The 20,560-nt window shown below is 35.5% G+C and overlaps 1 protein-coding gene across 1 annotated transcript in view; it reads left to right on the top strand.

Annotated features, from left to right (window-relative positions):
• The first annotated feature begins 3,526 nt into the window (after positions 1 to 3,526).
• Positions 3,527 to 20,560, top strand: part of LOC127881506 (glutathione S-transferase kappa 1-like) — a 19,128-nt gene continuing 2,094 nt past the window's right edge. Inside the window, exons 1-7 of the mRNA XM_052429423.1 lie at positions 3,527 to 3,632; positions 6,463 to 6,544; positions 7,151 to 7,251; positions 10,123 to 10,251; positions 11,444 to 11,479; positions 11,868 to 11,984; positions 15,931 to 16,024. Coding sequence (XP_052285383.1) covers positions 3,558 to 3,632; positions 6,463 to 6,544; positions 7,151 to 7,251; positions 10,123 to 10,251; positions 11,444 to 11,479; positions 11,868 to 11,984; positions 15,931 to 16,024 — 634 coding nt within the window. The 5' untranslated portion in view covers positions 3,527 to 3,557. The remainder of the gene's footprint in view (positions 3,633 to 6,462; positions 6,545 to 7,150; positions 7,252 to 10,122; positions 10,252 to 11,443; positions 11,480 to 11,867; positions 11,985 to 15,930; positions 16,025 to 20,560) is intronic.

Here is a 20,560-nt window from a genome sequence, read left to right as displayed (position 1 = left end):
CAATCTGATCGTTTGTTAGATGACAGTATATGTGAAAAGTTCTGGTCGTTGAACGTGTGCTTTAAACAGCAACTTAATTCAATTTTATGAAAATTGAATATGATTTCATTAGGATTTCACTATCTTCAGCTGATTTCAATATAACGATTGTGTTCGAATTGCTGATCACTTTTTAAATAAGTATGTACTCGGTGTTTTGTTGGATAGTTTGGCAATTGGGTCTAAAGTTATGATGTCACGAAATGCCATTTAAGTCGGGATGTAAATTATTATTAAAATCATAAGACACACGTACAGGTATGCACCAAATTACGCTATTGGCACAAAACTTGACGAATTAAGAAAAATGCCCAAAATAGCCATCTGCACACATTTATAGGTGATAAATATAATCATATGAATATTAAGTGTAAACAAACTAACAGATAGTTAGATTCATATGCAACAATATGCCATGGCGTTATTTTTCCATTTGTTTTGCACAAGGGATAATAATAAAACATTTGATACAAAGACAGTGCACCAAATTAGCCAGTGACGCAATTCGCATGTTGGTCAATACGCATGAAAGTTGCATTTATCTTTCAGTAATACGTTTTAGTTACTCGCGACACAAGTTAAAATCATTATTTTACTTAAAAACGAGCCATAACTTCTTTTATGTTTAAACCTACCCACAATTTTAAGTTTATTAATGAGCTGCACAAGATTAGAATGCCATTTTTGGCTAAAAAGACTAGAGCAACAATTTAAACATAACCAAAATGATCAAGTGCGCACGTTTGCTTGATGCGTTATATGTCTGTAAAAAAATGTTATCGCAGCGTTACTTTTCGAGTTTCGCGAGACACAACTTTAACTAGAAATTTGCGCGTAAGACACGGATGAACGCCTCAATCTACTTTTGTTTTAAAACTTCCCGCATGTCGAGAAATGAACCAAACTACACAACTAAACAAGCTCATATTTTTATTAAATTCCCCGTTCATAGCTATATATATGGGCAGAATCGTAAGAATTATTTATCTTGGAGTCGAGTACGGTAAAGTACGAAAACGACCATATTAAAGTGATATCATGGGCATCTAACAGTTTATAGGTGTCTATCGCAACCTTTGTTTATTTTTGGTGTTTTCACTTCATATACACTTATATTTGTTAATGCAGCATCAACATATTAAAACAATATCCCGGAAAGAGAAAAATAATGCATTTGAATATCAACCGTACTTTCGTTTGACAACTGATCATGCATGTACAATGTGAACCAAAATTTAGTTTTAGTGCAGATTCGTTCATACGACACAAAGACACAATTTTGTTTACCGGATCATTTCGGCTTAGAGGACTGGGTGAGTCACGTAAAAATATCGATTATGAAATATATTTTTAAACAACTGGTAGCATGATGAGTTGCAGATAATTGGTCAGTAACCATATTTTAACTAACTCTTTTGACCTGTTAATTCTTTTCAGCTCAATATAACAGTGCAAAATGCCCATAAAATCACTTTAATATTCATGATTCGACACGTAAGTTCAAACGTAAACAAATAAAATTGCGGATACGGGGCGAATTTAGCGGAGAGAAGGTAAAAACAAATGCAAACACATCTGTTACAGACGGAAACTGTTGTTAATTTATTTCAGAAAATGAATGGAATGGCTTTCTTGCCATATTTGCGGAAAGATAGGCACGCTAGAACATACACTATCATCTTGCCAGACAGCCCTTACACAAGGAAGATACAGGTGGAGACACGACAAGGTCCTCCAAGAACTGGCAGACATAGTGGAAAGGGAAAGGCGAAAGAAGAGGACTGTGAAAGAGACCGGGAAGATGCAGTTTGTAAAGGAAGGGGAAACCATCAAGAAGCAGCAGACGCAAGCAGCATCGATCCGAGATCGTGCGCAGTCATGGGAGATGGTTGTTGACCTGAAACGAAGGCTGGTTTTCCCAAGTGTAGTCCAGACAACACAACGCCCCGACATGGTGACCTGGTCGGCAAAGGACAAGTGTCTGGTGATGGTTGAACTCACAGTTCGTTGGGAGTCGAGCTGTGATGAGGCGATGGAGAGGAAAACAGCAAAATATGCTGATCTGCAGAGGGAATGCAAGGAGAAGGGGTGGCACACGTGGCTATTCCCAGTGGAGGTCGGCGTCCGAGGCTTTCTGTCAAAGTCTCTCTGGAGACTTTTCACTGCACTTGGCCTGACAGGAAGAGACAGAAATCGAGCGGTCAACAGACTTGGGGATGCAGCTGAGAGAGCATCGAGATGGCTTTGGCTAAGGAGAGAAGAGAGGAGCTGGCAGCCGCCCAGTGACACGTAGGGGATTGATCAACCCCTGCGGACCCACCACCAGGAGAATGTATCGAGATTAATGGGTCGAAACATTCAGTGATCGGTGGCTCTCGACTGAGGATGTCAGTAGTCCAGCAGTTTAACGACTGTTTACATCTCATGTGGTGCCCTTTACATTTTAAATATTTATAAATGTTATTTAAGAAAGGTTACACATTTATTACGTTTGTGAAAGCAATGTTTTGTAAATATTTTCATCAATGATATCGTTTAGTACCATTTGTAGAAGTGTTTTTATTAACAATACCAGCATAACATAATGAAGTAAACGCGCCCAAGTCTAATTTTTGCAGATTCAAAATGTAGAATTACCGAAATCCCCTTACGAGATTTTTTTAATTTCCAGAGTGATTGGATAAATGTACACTTGTTGTATTACAGATACATACATTTGTTTGTTTAATGTCAAGAACGGTTTACCTGTATAACACCTCTATATGTACGGTACTACCATATATGTTACTCACATAACGTTTTTTTTCTATATTAAGTGAAAAAGTACAATAATTTGTCAATATGACATCGATTAATACTTTTGTAGAAGTTTTTATTTATTAGTCGTACCACCAGTACTGGCAGAAACTTTGGGCCGGGATCTCTATACCCGCGCGAGCGTCTGAGTGCGACCGCTTCGTGACGTAAAGTTACTTATTAATATTTAAACCAGTGTTATCGATAAGTAGCATTTTTTTTACATATGTGTAATCTATTACTAGTACCGCCATTAAATGTTGCAACTCGTTGAATTAAGGAACATGTGCAAGCGTTCGAAGAGCGTGTTTAACTTACCCGTCACCTACGACTAATTTGATTTAAACTTTTTTGTATAAACATTCAATTAATGATTATTTTCCGTATATTAGTTTTATAAGGGGTAAAATAACTAAATACATGCTGTAATGTCGGGGCAATCAGTACCTAGACGAGAATGCATCAATTACCGAGATTTTTGCGTCAAATACAAGTCACGGTGATAGACGTAAAAAATGATTTATATACATCCTTACATACAAAATAATAAAAAGATGTATTATTTAACGAATTTGTAGTTTATTATTTCAACATACATTGCACTTCTTAAAGTTAAATGAGTAAAATATACGAGGTGTTCTACGACTTCGGGGGATTTCCGTTATTACAGGGATCATTGAGTTTATACACACCGGACTTGGTGGGAAGTAACCTATTCCAAAATGTCTGCTCAAATGAAGAAAACTGTCGAGCTGTTTTATGATGTAGTTTCGCCCTATACATGGTTCGCATTTGAGGTAAAATAATTTTTTAATTATGAAATCAGCGAATTAGTTGAATCGTTGGTGATGACATTTTAGTTTTCCTTACTTTCTGTTACTTTACCGTTTCGCCCCTTTTCTTTTCGTAATCGAACATAACCATGAGTCATGACCTGTACCTTGAATTGATGGTGTTTTAGCGAACTACATTGACCTCTCGTGTGAATAGTTCTTTGTTAAATGTCTCTTTTCTCAATAATTTAGGCAAAACGTATTTAACACTTTCTCGTCACTTCAAGTCTATTTTAAAACGTAACTCTTGCTGTGTCTCATTACTAAGCTAGCCTCTTAAGTCTTATGTTAAGCACGGTCCGTTCTAGACTACTCGATTTGCAATATTTTTCCAAAGATCACGCACATTTTCAGCATGTGTTGGAGAAAGCTGTGCGCTCAATATTCATGAGAATTTGTCAAGATCAAGGTGAAATTGTCTTATGTCATTTCCGACAATTTTTAGAGCCCATTTACAATCGTCTGTTAATTATATGTATCTCTTTACTTAACTAAAGACAGCTTAAAGGCAGATCCTCGTTGTAACGGGAAATGGATATTTGCCAATGACAGCGCACACTTTGAATGAGCATCAGCTCTAATAGGCAGTCAATGACTTAAGTGAAATCATGCAGGCGACGCGTGATGTAATTGTCTTAAGCACGTGACACTAATAAATCTGACCCTACGGTGTACACCTCCACGATGAAACTGTGGCCAGCAACTTGACAATGGCAACCGATAGTTATTCTCATGGAAATTTTGCATTTTGTGCATAATATTGTCAACACATTGTTTAACCTGTAAAGCATTAAAACAAATTATCGTTGAGTTCATTACACACGTCATTACAACCATAATACCGTAATTACTCTATGTTTTCATACTCTCTAAGTTTTCGGACACCCCTTATTTTAGCAAAAATAATTATTTTTTGTGACTCTTAATTTTCGGACATACGACTTTTCGTCCTTAATTAATGTCTCTATGTTTTCAGACAGTATATTTTACAGCGCTATTTTACCAAATTTCGGTCCTGTTTTCGATATCTAATGACTTTTCGATCATGGGGTTTTACAATCATATTAACATCAAAAAACATGGCAGGTGCATGCCTGAGGGCAACGGACCATTACATTTGCGTAATTGGATAAATAACCTTATAAACCGGTATTAAACAATGGTTTTGTCGATAGCATAAGCGTAATGACAATTACCAGGGGTAGTGCCAATTAACAGTTCAATTATCTACCGCAATGGTACTTCATGTACCCCTTCTTTGTAAAATAACTGTGACAAATACTAAACGCTTCAAAGTGTGATGCACCCTATTGCAAGTTTTACGAACAATAGAAGGAGTTAGACAACAACTATCGGAAATGAACAAACAAAGAATTGTATTTCTTTTTTTTGACCTTATAAATTTCCAATGGGAGCCTTGTTTGCTTTTTTATTGCGTTAATTACAGGTTCATATTAGCGAGTATCCTTACATCACACGCTCATCTTTGAACTCGTTGGTCAAAGTACAACCTTGTAGTAACTTTCTGTCTAATAAATTAAGCATTTACAATTATTTAAAATGCAGTTCAAACATATATAACTTAATTTATACTATACGGCATGGTATTTTACAAGCGCGTGCTATTACCGGTAGTCGTTGATACAATTGACGCTATTTTCGGACACTTCAATTTTCGCATCTAAGTTTTCCTACACCTGTATTTGTGAATATTTTTCGTATCTAAGTTTTCGGACACAAAAAAAAAATAATTTAAGTGTCCGAAAACATAGAGTAATTACGGTAGTTTAGTTGAAATCTCAATTCAGCATTATTGAATTTTAAATATGAAACACACTTCTGAATATTAATGTTAACTCGATGTTCACAAAGTCTAGCTTAAAATAAACACTGCTTATGTATTTCATGTTTATCCCTTGTCTTGAGAAAAAGTGTGCAAAAAATGTGGTGCATGTAAACCGTCACATCCTATGATCCGCATGAAAAGCGTGGGTGTATCGATTGTTGTATAAAAACTTTGTAGCACTGATCATGTAATTATTTGTTGATTGACATTTTGTGTCAGGTTTTTATATATGCTGAATTCAATAAAAAAAATTGTAATGAAAAGTTGTCCCCGGTGACAAAGTTTATGTATTTATTCATAAACTTGCCTCCTCAGAGCATACATAGGTAACCTCCACACATTGGATTCCAAATTTCAACAGTTAAGAATATTGTTTGGCCATTTCTGGACTTGAACCAGAGCTATATGGACAAGTACCCTTCTTACTGAGCTAACATTTATATTGTTGTGTTTCTGGGAAAATGAAAAGTTGTCGCCATGTATTTTCTCCAACAAGATCCCCTAAAAGTCTCAAAAATGAGACAATAGTGAAAGGCAGCTTATTTTTTTGGGGGGTAAGGGGTGGATACCGTCCACATGCCTTTTTAGCACCAATTCATTGCTTTTTCTATCGCCCTAAATTGGCCAGAAGGCCCCTAATCCCAGTAGACCATTTTAATGGTAGAAATCTGAACGTTTTAATGTTCGTTAATATCTGTGTAGTTTACTTATTCTTTTTAATTATGCAATAGCTCCACCCATTCAAACATTTCATTAAACAGTTTTATCTCAGTCACAGGCAAACTCAATATTGGTTTCTAGCTGGCCAGTGCACTTCACTACACTCAAAGTCGTACTGCTGTTGTAATTTATGACACTTGGATCTATAAAAGAATTGTATTTAAAAGAATTGTATTCATTATGTTTCTATTGATATAATAGTTAACATAGTGCTCTTTCATTTCACAGGTTTTGTGCAGGTATCAGCATAGATGGAACATGAATTTACGACTGAAGCCTGTTTTTCTTGGAGGAATCATGAAAGGGGCAGGTTAGTTTCTGATGTGTTTGCTTTACAATATTCACACATAATTGTTTCGTTCAAAGGTTTGGCCTATTCATAAGTAAAGTGTTGAATCACTTATCCATCTTTTTCAGCTTGTTAGTGTCTGTAATTAAAATATATATGTAAAATATAACCTTATATACTGTATGTAACAAATGTAGTGTTAATATTATGTAGGCAATTTAAAACAACAGCTGACCATAAATGAACTCCATTTCAAAGAAATGTGAACATTCATGTACATTGTATTATTACACATGCCTTGAAGTTGATAATGGCAGTTGATTTTTGAGTAGTTATCTAGACTAAAAGTATAAAACAAAAATCCCTCTTGGGTCTGAATATTACCATAAATTGAAGTGTCAATTAACATCGCACTGTTCTTCCTATAAAGGTGCATTGTTGAGCATTTTGGTAGTCATCTCATTACTCTTAATAGAATTTCTTCTTGGTATTAATTTTAATTTGTGAACTAAAATAATATTTGACAATTTTATCCTTTGACTTAACTGTTAATCATTTGAGAACCAATCGAAAAATGATTGTTGCGCATAAAGCCTAGTTTTTAGTCTGATATGATGATTGTTTCAGATAACCAACCACCTGCTATGGTTCCCAATAGAGGACTATACATGAGAAAAGAGCTAAAACTGCTTGCAAAATACTTCCAGGTCCCCCTTATTGAGCCTGCGGTATGCTATTGCTTAAAGTGTTTTTTATGGCAATTTCGGGGCCGATATTCGGCCCCATTCCCCTCCAAAAATAGTATATATTTTCCCCCAATTTTTCTGAAAAAATCCCCTCCAAAAGTAAAAAGAAAAAAAAAAAAAAAATATATATTTATTTTTTTTTAGAAACAGCTGCCTCATGATAGATATATCTCAAATTCATTTTTTAAACATCTAACAAGGTATATAACTATAATTAATATGATTTTTTATTATAATAAAGAGTTATATTAAATTAGGTTTTCCCAAATCATTGGACTTCATGAATTAATTTTTTTTTCCAAAATGGCCATGAAAAGGCCTGATGTATCTATATTGTGTCAATATTTATTGATAAAAACATTCCAATTTGGCCCATTTTATTGATAAAAAATGCTCAAATTTGCCATTTTATTGATTAAAAAAATCCCAATTAGACTCTAATTGGCTTGGAAAACTAATACTGTGCATGATGGCTGAATAGACGGCTGAACTGACTGAAACTAATGTTGAACAAATCATTGATATATATTTAAGAAAAAGGACAGAGACATTCAGCTGTGAATATTACATTTATTCATACATGTTTATTCATATAATAAATATCATTACATATAAAAGAATGACTTCATAATTTTTTTTCTTTTCCTAAAAAACAACGCATTTTTCCCCTTTGGATGGGCCGGCCACCATTCCCCTATAGGTGAAAAAAAACACTGGCTTAATTCTATTTAGACAATTTCAGCATTTTACTACAACGCAAATGTGTCAAAGACCATATTTATTTGGCACATTTTAGTAATTGTATGTCCCCGGTCGGGTGCCATAAAGCAGTCAGACTGTCCGTCTGTCAGTCTGTCTTTCCATCTGTCCTGCATTCGGTTTTCGGAATTTTTCCTAAATGCTTTCAGATATTTCCTGTGTGAGTTAGCTTGCATGACTTACAGATCAAGGTTGAGTTTTATTCTGGTCCATTGATTATTGGAGCAGAAACAGTCCTTTGACTTAATTTTTTTCTCTAGAATAACAGTTTTCTATTATTTTTTTCTAAAAGCTTAAATTTATTTTCCTGATTTTTGGTGTGTGAGTGTACTAATATGACTAACAGTTCAAGTTTGAGTTTTGTTCTGGTCCATTGGTTTTTTACACAGAAACAGGCCTTGTTCTTTACATTTTTCTCTAAAATAACAGTTTTCCAGATTTTGAACCAGGTTTTCCAAAGGAAAAAACTGGTTATTAGGTTGGTGAATGTGGGCGTAATAATTCTGCCGAGCGCATCTCCTCCTTCATTTCTTAACAGATTTTAATAAAACTTTCATAAAATGATTGCAGGTCGTCAACTGATTCCTATATTCCTATATTTTCCTATATTTTGGAGAATTTTTCAATATTTTTCAAAACCTCCTATATTTCCTATATTTTTCTATATTTTTGACTCGTTTCCTATATTTTGTAGTGAAAATTTCCTCTTGTTAGCTCGACTATTATATATGAAAAATATATAGTGGAGCTATCCTACTCACCCCGGTGTTCCGTTCCGTGCTGTGCCGTTCCGTTCCGTGCCGTGCCATAAGCGTGCAAATGTTAAAGTTATCGTTCTACCCCAATTATTTTCATTGTCCCTTGACAATTTGCTTTCATATTTTGCATACTTCTTAAGTCTTTACCAACATTACCCCAACCTATAAACAAGAGCAGACAACTCTATCAAGCATTTTGTCATAATTATGGCCCCTTTTCCACTTAGAATATGCAGCAAATGTTAAAGTTTTCGTACTACGTACTACCCCATTTTTTTTCACTGTCGCTTGACATATTGCTTTCATATTTTGCATACTTGTTTACCAACATCACCCCAACCTATAAACAAGAGCAGACAACTCTAGCATTTTGTCATAATTATTGCCCCTTTTATATACTTAGAATATGCATATTATTGATAAATCTATGTTAAAGTTTGCGTACCACCCCAAATATTTCCTATATCCTTTGACATATTGCTTTTACATGTATATTTTGCATACTTCAGTTTGTTACCAACATGACCCCAACCTATAAACAAGAGCAGACCACTGTATCAAGCATTTTTACATAATTATGGCCCCTTTTACACTTAGATAATTGAACATTTTGCTTAAATTGCCATAACTTCTTTATTTATGATCACATTTTATTATTACTTTGACAAAACAACACTTACCTGAATACCACAATGGATTCCATCCAAACAGTACCCTACACCCCTACCCAGAATCCCTACCCCCCTAGCCCCCCCCCAATTTTTTTTTAAACATCATCTTATAAATTAACACACCCCACATTTTACCCCCTCTCACCCCCCTACTCCCTGCCTCCAACAATTTTTTTACTCCTTTTTTATTTATGAAAGATCGTCTAATAAATGACAATTTTGTCCCTTGTTTTCCTAAACGCTTGCAGATATTTACTTGATTTTTGGTGTGTGAGTCAACTTACATTGATTACAGATCAAGTTCAAGTTTCGTTCTGGTCCATTGATTGACGAAGTTACAGTCCTTGGACTTAACAATTTTCTCTAAAATAGCTGCTTTGCAGCTTCAAAGTGCTGAAGGGGGCATTATGTTCCACAAACACAGCTTTTTTTCTATGTTAAAAATAAGAACCAGTCTTAAACACTATGTGTCCTTTTAAATTGCTTTAAGATCAGCAGAACTGATACTTTTTATTATACATGCATCACACTCTGTTAGTGGTATAATCTTTTGAATTGCTGTACTTCAATAGAAAAGTGAAATTAACTACAAATTTTAATTGATTCCATTACAAAACAAATCAAATTCCTAACATACTGAGATGGAGTGTTTTTGTTTCGTCTAGAACACTGCAGAGATGATGTTTGTGAAAGGAACACTGAAGACACAGCGCTTCATCACGGCTGTTGACATGATGGACTCTACAAAGACAGAGGAGCTCTCACGACAGATGTGGCATCGCAACTGGAGTAGGGTATGTGGGCGAGGTGTTTCCTTGTTGGATGCAGGGGTAGCATTAACTTAATTGCTTTATGGGAATGTTTAATGGGTCCAGAAGAGAGAAATGTAAGTTCACAATAATTCTTCGTTATACATGTAGTAAGTCAGGCTTTTTCCGCCCTTTGCCACGGGTCTGAAATTCGGTCCCATTCCCAATGCAAATCTGGTTGTTTTTTTTCCCAATTGAAAAAAAATTCTGAATTCCAAAAAAAAAATTATTTTTTATTTACCTTAAAATATATTAGTTAACCTGATCCGGTGTAGAAAATAAAAAAGTGTTGCATAATTAAATTATCTGTTGCCTTGAATTTGTTTTAAAAACTGTAAAATGTGCTAATGATTATTTAAGACTTTCCTTATTTTCCTCAAAATCCGGCGCTTCGCACCATTTTTTCACCTCAAAAAAAGGCCAGGCCTTTTCCCCAAATTCAGATTAAAAAACCTGCACTTATCTCACATGTTCATAATACTTTGTAAAATTTTAATAATAAGTTATCATAATAGTCGTTATTTACCAGTTAACGGCTTCTTTGTAATATAAGAAACACTATTTACATGCGATAATTTTTCCCAATTGAGCCAATTTTGCGAATATTTTTTTTCCCAAAATGAGGTTTTTCACGACGCGAAATTCCCAAAATTCCAGTGTGGCGTATTCCCAAAATGGAGCGGAAAAAGCCTGTAAGTTCTATTATTTGCTCATATGCCATTTTTATTCACTTGCATTAGGTATGATGGCAGGCCTTTCATGGTTCAATAAAGGGGTGGTATTGGCTTAGTTACATATGAACATGTTTAAAGGGTTCAGAAGAGAGAAATGTAATAATATTTCATTCCTAGCAGCATTTCATTATACATGTAGCCAGATTTATTATTTTCTCATATGGTTTTCTTATGTACTTGGATCAGTTATGATGGTGGGCCTTTCATGGTTGAATCTGGAGGTTTTATCCACACTGATCCACTATGAAATGTATAAGGCTTCCAGAAATGTGCATTAAGAGAATATAAAGATGCAAATAGTTCTTTGCTAGAAGCAAGGTATGACACATTTAGTCAGATCTATTATTTGGACATGTGAATAGGTTATGTTAACACCTGATTTAGATGTATTCATGTTTGAACTGGACAGTTGCCATATATTTCTATTATTTTTGTTATTACAGGATGAAGATATTACAGAACCAGAAAGTCTAAAACAGGTGATTACAAGTTATTGATTGTTTCAATTACTATACCAAGACTGACTGGAAACAATTGATGTTAATTATCTCCCTTTTCAAAAAGATATATTGAACAAGTGTGTTTAATGTAGATGTCTACAGCATTTGCCATATTACATTTGGACCTATCTCCACCTTTTTTGTGGAAATGAAAGATAAATTTCCTTTCATCCAAAATCACAAACATAACCTTATGCTCATTTCAAAATGACATACAAATCTCATTTTTGATTGTGAATGAAATATTTGAACCACTTCATGATTGCCTTGTATATTATTTTTGAGCCTAAACTCAATCATATTTTAAGTCATCCATTATTACTCAAGAAATCCCTAAAATCGACAACTATTGTCTATGTATGACCAGGCAGGTAAGCGTGCGGGGCTGTCAAACGCACAGATCAACCAGGGTCTGGAGGACATGCAGAGCAGCAAGGTCAAGGACAGATTGAAACAGTTCACAGATGAGGCTTTGAATCATTGGGTCAGTATCAGGGGCTCATGTGTTTAAATATGTTACATTAATTAAAGAAAGTAAAATACATTACTGTTTGAGATTTTGAAATAAATTAAGGGTAAGTATGGGATGCTTTAATGTGTAATAAAAACATTATTAAAATTATTAATTATCACATTTTTCTGAAGCAAGATTGAGTACAGGTTATAAGAGGTCACCTAGGATGTCTTGAAGCATGATGCACTAACAACTTCAAAGTTAAAATTTATGTAAGGTTCTTGTTAAAGTTGCTACATCACAGGATGCTTAAATTAAAAAAAGAGAAAAAATATTACTTCAATTTTACCAAAACAAGTTTTTTTTTATTTTATTGTACTGCCTGTAAAGGCATTGTTGACACATTATACAATTTCAAAACTTCATGGATAAGTCATTTCAGTACATTCTATGAAAGCTGATTTCAAATGCGTCTCAAGACAGTTTTTCAGCTTTTTATAACAAACGTTGTTATAAGTACCATGTGGGCATAATTTACCAAGAAAATTCACTTCCTTAGTCCCCTAGATTACAAGCAAAAACTTTTAAGTTAAAAGCAGTTCAAAGTATGAATATCTTAAGCATGGTGCATAAAGCATTTGCTTTTGACACAGAATACCTCATAATAAAGCGCTCATAATTTTTAAGATGGTATTCTAATAAGTGCAATTCTTTTTTCCTATATAGCAAAATTGGACAAATTAAAAATAATATGAAAAACATGTTTGTTACTGTAATAGGGGCCACATTTATAAGATTACAATTTTTGTTTAATGTCACACAATCTTAAATAATTATATATGAATTCTATGTCAAACATAATTGGTTTTAACCTTTCACTGCAGAATTTTAACTATTCATCCAAATTGCTGGTGTAAAATCAATCAGTACCTGTTTTTGCCCTTGAGTTTATGATATAATAATAAATGTTTGATAGAATTTTTAATCTCATGTTTTAAACAAGAAAAAATAATTGTAGAAAACACGATGATTTATCATTCTAAAATGTGTCTATATACATGCGGCCATTTAATGTCATACAACTTGTTAGGCTAAGATAATTTAGCAAAGTAGAATGCTTGAAATGTTTTCTTCCAATCTCTTAGATAATAATATGTTGGCTGTATTACCTTGTAATCAAGGTGCAACACAATGTAAACAATATGTGGCAGATACTAGCAATAGTAAGAACGTCATATTATGGATAGCTTTCTGGGCCTTAATGCACCGCCTGCTTATTTATGCCACTGAACAGATATATCTTGAATTGACAAATGAAGGATTTGTATTAACACTAATTTTTATGCTCCCCCAAAATTTATTTTGGGGGGAGCATATAGTCGCCACTTCGTCTGTCCGTGCACAATTTTTCTCGGGGCTATTTCTCAGAAACTAATGACCGGAATTCAATGAAACTTTATGGGAAGCTTCACTATCAAGAGGAGATGTGCATAATATCAGCGGATTCTGGTCGAATTGTTTTTCACAGAGTTATGGCCCTTTGAAATTTTCCATTAACTGTATATATAGTGCAATTCTTGTCCGGGCTATTTCTCAGCAACTAATAACCGGAATTCAATAAAACTTTATGGTAAGTTTACTAAGAGGAAGAGACGTGCATATTATTAGCGGGTTCTGGTCGGATGATTTTTCACAGAGTTATGGCCCTTTGAAATTTTCCATTAACTGTACATATATATGGAAGATAATGTAATAAATGTCCACATTCCCACACTATACACCCCTCTTCACTCCACCCCTCCCTCCTTTGTGATTGAAATTGAGAGTCCCTTCACCTTTAAAAAGAAAATAGATGAGCGGTCTGCACCCGCAAGGCGGTGCTCTTGTTCACAGAGTTATGGTCCTTTGAAATTTTCTATAAACTGTACATATAGTGCAATTCTTGTCCAGGCTATTTCTCAGCAACTAATGACTGGAATTCAATGAAACTTTATGGGAAGCTTCACTACCAAGAGGAGATGTGCATATTATCAGCAGGTTCTCGTCGGATGATTTTTCACAGAGTTATGGCCCTTTAAAATTTTCCATTGTACATATAGTGCAATTTTTGTCCGGGCTATTTCTCAGCAACTAATGACTGGAATTCAATGAAACTTTATGGGAAGCTTCACTACCAAGAGGAGATGTGCATATTATAAGCCGGTTCTTGTTTGATGATTTTTCACAGAGTTATGGCCCTTTGAAATTTTGCATTGTACAAATAGTGCAATTCTTGTCTGAGCTATTTCTCAGCAACTTATTACGGGAATTCAATGAAACTTTATGGGAAGCTTCACTACCAAGAGGAGATGTGCATATTATCAGCCGGTTATAGTCGGATGATTTTTAGCTCATCTATTTTTTGGAAAAAAATTAATGAGCTATTGTCATCACCTTGGCGTCGGTTAAGTTTTGCGTTTAGGTCCACTTTTCTCAGAAAGTATCAATGCTATTGCATTCAAACTTAGTACACTTACTTACTATCATGAGGGGCCTGGGCAGGCAAAGTTAGATAACTCTGGCGTGCATTTTGACAGAATTATGTGCCCTTTTTATACTTAGAAAGTTGAAAATTTTAGTAAGTTTTGTGTTTAAGGTCCATTTTATTCCTTAAGTATCATAGCTATTGCTTTCATACTTGCAACACTTATTAACTATCATAAGGGGACTGTGCAGGCAAAGTAATGTAACTCTGACTGGCATTTGGACGGAATTATGGGCCCTTTATACTTAGAAAATTGAACATTTGGTTAAGTTTTGTGTTTTGGTCCACTTTACCCCTAAAGTATCATAGATATTGCTTTCATACTTGGAACACTCGCAAACTATCATAAGGGTACAGTAAAAGGACAAGTTGCATAACTCTAGTTGTCATTTTTACGAAATTATGGCCCTTTTTTGACTTAGTTACTTTGAATATATGGTTAAATTTTGTGTTTCGATCCACTTTACTTCTTAAGTATCAAGGCTATTGCTTTCAAACTTCAAACACTTTCATGCTATCACGAGGTTACTGTACCTGGCAAGTTGAATTTTACCTTGACCTTTGAATGACCTTGACTCTCAAGGTCAAATTATTAAATTTTGCTAAAATTGCCATAACTTCTTTATTTATGATTAGATTTGATTGATACTTTAACAAAACTACTTTTACCTGTCATACCACAATAGACTCCACCCAAACCATCCCCCCTCCCCCCCCCCCCCCGAATCCCTCCCCCTTAATTTTTTTTTTTTAAGATCATCTCACAAAGGACCACCACACCCTCACACTATACCCCCACCCCACCCCCGCCAATTTTTTTATTTTTGAAACAGTTAAAAAACACAAATATTTATTTTTATTATTTTATTTTTGAAATACCGTCCAACCATCGCACCCAAGAATACCCTCCCCCCCCCCCCACCCCCGAAATTTTTTTTTTGCATTTTTTTCGCATTTTTGGAAGATAATGTAATAAATGTCCACATTCCCACACTATACACCCCTCTTCACTCCACCCCTCCCTCCTTTGTGATTGAAATTGAGAGTCCCTTCACCTTTAAAAAGAAAATAGATGAGCGGTCTGCACCCGCAAGGCGGTGCTCTTGTTCACAGAGTTATGGTCCTTTGAAATTTTCTATAAACTGTACATATAGTGCAATTCTTGTCCGGGCTATTTCTGCCCAACTACTGACTGGAATTCAATGAAGCTTTATGGGAAGCTTAACTACCTTGAAGAGATGCACATGTTATTTGTGGGTTCTGGTTAGATGATTTATTTAGAGAGGTATGACCCTTTGAAATTTTCAAGTTGCTAAACCATCCATCGCATTATTTTGTCCAAAGTTATGCCCCTCAATACGTTTCCTTATATCTGAATATATAGTGCAATATTGTGACAAAAAGCTTTGGGGAGCATCACCCGTCTCCGACGGTTTCTTGTTCTTTCTTCAGGCATTTGGTTCTCCAACTATCATTGCTCACACGTCAGACAGTCCAGTGATGCTCTTTGGGTCAGATCGGTTTCCCATTTTAGCCCAAGTTCTTGGTAAGCATTGTTCAGTCAACAAGATGTAATTGTTGTCATTAACAATTTGCTAATTTACAGAAGATACACAAGAATGAGCATAAGTCAACATGCTAATGTTTTGTGCTTTTCCGATCGCCTTTTGTCCATCTGTTGTTGTGCTTCATCAACATTGACCTTATAAACACTCGAAAGGCCATGTGTATTGTCCAATCTTCCTTAAACCTGGTAAGAACAATTGTCTCATTGATGCTTTGAGATTGAAACTGGGCCATTTGAGTTATAAAACTAGCTCAATATGTCAAAGTAAAGAAAAAGCTTGTTTACACCCTAAAAGACACTTTCATAGTCTTGTCTTCATTTAAATTTGTGATGGCATTTTTTAGCTCACTTGATTGCTCAGGTGAGCTTTTCTGACCGGTCTTTGTCCATCCGTCCGTCCGTCCGTTAGTATTTGCTCGTAAACACTCTAAAGGCCACATTTCTTGTCCCATCTTCATGAAACTTGGTCAGAAGCTTTGCCCCAATAAAATCTCGGCTGAGTTGGAAACTAGGTTGTGCCGGGTCAATAACTAGGTCACTAGGTCAAAGAAAAGAAAAACCTTGTAAACACTGTAAAAGTCACATTTTATGTTCAATCTTCATGTAACTTTGTCAAAATGTTTGTCTTAATGATATCTTGATTGACCTTATTTGGCTATAGAGAAACCTTGTAAACACTCTAGAAGTCAAAATTTTTGCCCAATCATCATGAAAGTTGGTCAAAACATTGATTTAATTGATATCTCGGACTAGTTCTAAAATGATCCAGATCGGTGAAAAAACATGGACGCCAGTGGGCGGGGCATTTTTCTCTATATGTATATAGTGGCAGTTTTCCCTATTTGGCTATAGAGAAACCTTGTAAACACTCTAGAAGTCACAATTTTTGTCCAATCATCATGAAAGTTGGTCAAAACATTGGTTTATTGATATCTCGGACGAGTTCGAAAATGGTCCAGATCAGTGAAAAAACATGGCCGCCAGTGGGCGGGGCATTTTCCTCTGCATGTATATAGTGGCAGTTTTCCCTATGTATTGCTATAGAGAAACCTTGTAAACACTCTAGAAGTCACAATTTTTGCCCAATCATCATGAAAGTTGGTCAAAACATTGGTTTTATTGATATCTTGGACGAGTTCGACAATGGTATGGATCAGTGAAAAAACATGGCCGCCAGTGGGCGGGGCATTTTACTCTATATGTATATAGTGAAAACATGTTAACACTCTAGAAGTCACATTTTTGGCCCAATTTTCATGAAATTTGGTCAGACCATTTGTTTCTTTGATACGAGAGTTGAGTTCAAAAATGGTTTCAATCAAACCTTGTGATCGAACACTAAGGAAGTCACATTTTTAGTTTTGCTCATGTCAGTCCGTATGTCTGTCCACCAGATGGTTTCTGAATGATAAGTCAAGAAAGCTTAGGCTTAGGATCATGAAACTTCATAGGTACATTGATCATGACTCGCAGATGACCCCTATTGATTTTGAGGTCACTAGGTCAAAGGTCAAGGTCACGGTGACCCGAAATATTAAAATGGTTTCCGGATGATAACTCAAGAACACTTATGCTTAGGATCATGAAACTTCATAGGTACATTGATCATGACTTGCAGATGACCCCTATTGATTTTCAGGTCACTAGGTTAAAGGTCAAGGTCACGGTGACTCAACTTAGAAAAATGGTTTCCGGATGATAACTCAAGAACGCTTACGCCTAGGATCATGAAACTTCATAGGTACATTGAGGTGACCCAAAATATTAAAATTGTTTTACTCAAGAATGCTTATAATTATGATGATGAAACTCAAAAGGTACATTAATCATGACTCGCAGATGACCCCTAATGATTTTCAGGTCACTAGGTCAAAGGTCAAGGTCACATTGTTTCAACTTAGAAAAATGGTTTCCAGATAATAACTCAAGAAGGCCTATGCCTAGGATCATGAAACTTCATAGGTACATTAATCATGACTTGCAGATGACATGTATTGACTTTCAGGTCACTAGGTCAAGGTCACGGTTACTTGACACAGTAAAATGGTTTTTGGATGATAACTCAAGAAAGCTTACGCCTAGGATCATGAAACAATATAATGGTCAAGTTGATAGAATTTTCTTATTAAATCAATCAAAACTGGAATTTATCATGTAGATGTTTTGAACACCTTATAACTTTGTTATCCATCTGACATGTGTGCATTATAATCATTGCATCTTTTTAGCTCACCTGATTGCTCAGGTGAGCTTTTGTGACCGGTCTTTGTCCGTCGTCTGTCCACATTTGTTCGTAACAGCTAGAGGCCACATTTATTGTCCGACCTTCATGAAACTTGGTCAGAAGCTTTGTCCCAATGAAATCTCGGTCGAGTTCGAAACTGGGTCGTGCCAGGTCAAAAACAAGGTCACTAGGTCAAAAAAAAAAAGAAAAAACTTGTAAATACTGTAGAAGTCACATTTCATGCCCAATCTTCATGTAACTTTGTCAAAATGTTTGTCTTAATACATGTAATATGTTGGTTGAGTTCAAAAGTGGTTCCGGTCCTTTGAAAAACATGGCCGCCAGTGGGCTGGCCAGTTTTCCTTATTTGGCTATAGAGAAACCTTGTAAATACTCTAGAAGTCACAATTTTTGCCCAATCATCATGAAAGTTTGTCAAAACATTTGTTTTATTGATTTCTCGGACGAGTTCGAAAATGGTCCAGATCGGTGAAAAAACATGGCCGCCAGTTGGCGGGGCATTTTTCTCTATATGTATATAGTGAAAACATGTGAACACTCTAGAAGTCACATTTTTGGCCCAAGTTTCATGAAATTTGGTCAGAACATTTGTTTCCTTGATATGAGAGTTGAATTCGAAAATGGTTCCGGTTAGTTCAATATCATGGCTGCCAAGAGGGGGGGGGGCAGTTTTCCTTATTTGGCTAAAGAGAAACCTTGTAAACACTCTAGAAGTCACAATTTTGCCCAATCATCATGAAAGTTGGTCAAAACATTGGTTTTATTGATATCTCGGACGAGTTCGAAAATGGTCCAGATCAGTGAAAAAACATGGCCGCCATTTTTCTCTCTCTATATATATATAGTGAAAACATGTGAACACTCTAGAAGTCACATTTTGGCCCAATTTTCATGAAATTTGGTCAGAAGATTCGTTTCTTTGATATGAGTGTTGAGTTTGAAAATGGTTCCGGTCAGTTGAATAACATGGCCGGCGGGGGGGGGGGGGGGGGGGGCAGTTTTCTTATATTTATATAAAAGCTTGTGAACACTCTAGAAGTCACATTTTTTGCCCAATCATCATGAAACTTGGTGAAAAGTTTGATATATATCACATAATTAAATGCCATAATTATTGCCCTTAGATTGTCCAAATTTTCATTATATTATACAAAACCATGTAAACACTCTAGAGGTCACAATTTTGTTTCAGATTTTATGAATCTTGGTCATAATATTTATGTTTGTAAGCAAAGTTTGATGTTTGGTAAGGGGGGTCAACTCAAAATATAGGCCACTAGGTCAAATCTTACAAAAACTAAATCACTTTATATGCCAGAGTTTTGGTTCAATAATGATGAAACTTGACCAGGATGTTTGTCTGGACAATATGTAGGTCAAGTTTAACGTTTGGTAAAGATTGAATGAACTGACTCCTCTCAGGTGAGTGAACTAGGGCCATCTTGGCCCTCTTGTCTTATGGTATCTCGGAGTTATTTGAACACATTTGAGGTCCAATCATGTTAAAACATGTTTGTTTTAAAAGTAAAGATGGTTTCTGTACATTCAAACATTACCGCCAGAGGGCAGGGCAGTTTCCTTTATAGGGCTATATTAACACTTCAGAAGTCACAGTGGTCCAATTATTATGAAACTTGCTCAGCGCTGTTTTCCCAATGATATCTTAACAGAGTTTAAATTTTGGTCAGGAAGGGTCATAAACCAATTCACTAGGTAAAATTAGAGAAAAAGCTTGTGAACATTCTGGTTACCACACTTATCCCCTGTCTTCACAAAACCTACTCAGAACAAGTGTCTCAGTTATATCTCCTCAGAGTCCCTTTACCACTTAATTACGTATTTTTCGCATTTGAAGTCCCTTAGAAAGTTAAATTTCATTTAAGACCTTTCTTACTTGTTCAAGTTTTGAAGGCTCCAATTCTGACCCATAGATACTAATGAGCAGCAAACAGCATAAAACCTGGTTTTATGCTGTTTGCACATAGCCATTTTCACTTTCCTTTTAAGTGGGAAAGGGTTAACAGGGTCATGTGGTTTTGAAAACTAGATAATACCGTGGAATAAAAGAGAAAAAAGACACTCTTCAGGCCACATTTATTCCCAAATATTAATAAAGCTTGCAGATTTGAACATTATTTTGTTCGAATGATTTCTCCGCCAGGTGATGTATGAGTCCAGTTCTTTGAAAATCATGGAACAATTACTTTGGGCATTTTTATGCCCCCGGATCGAATGATAGGGGGCATATTGTTTTTTGCCTGTCTGTCTGT

Source organism: Dreissena polymorpha, chromosome 5 (assembly GCF_020536995.1).
Source record: "Dreissena polymorpha isolate Duluth1 chromosome 5, UMN_Dpol_1.0, whole genome shotgun sequence".
Lineage (NCBI taxonomy): Eukaryota > Metazoa > Mollusca > Bivalvia > Myida > Dreissenidae > Dreissena > Dreissena polymorpha.
This window is presented reverse-complemented; position numbering and strand designations above follow the sequence as displayed.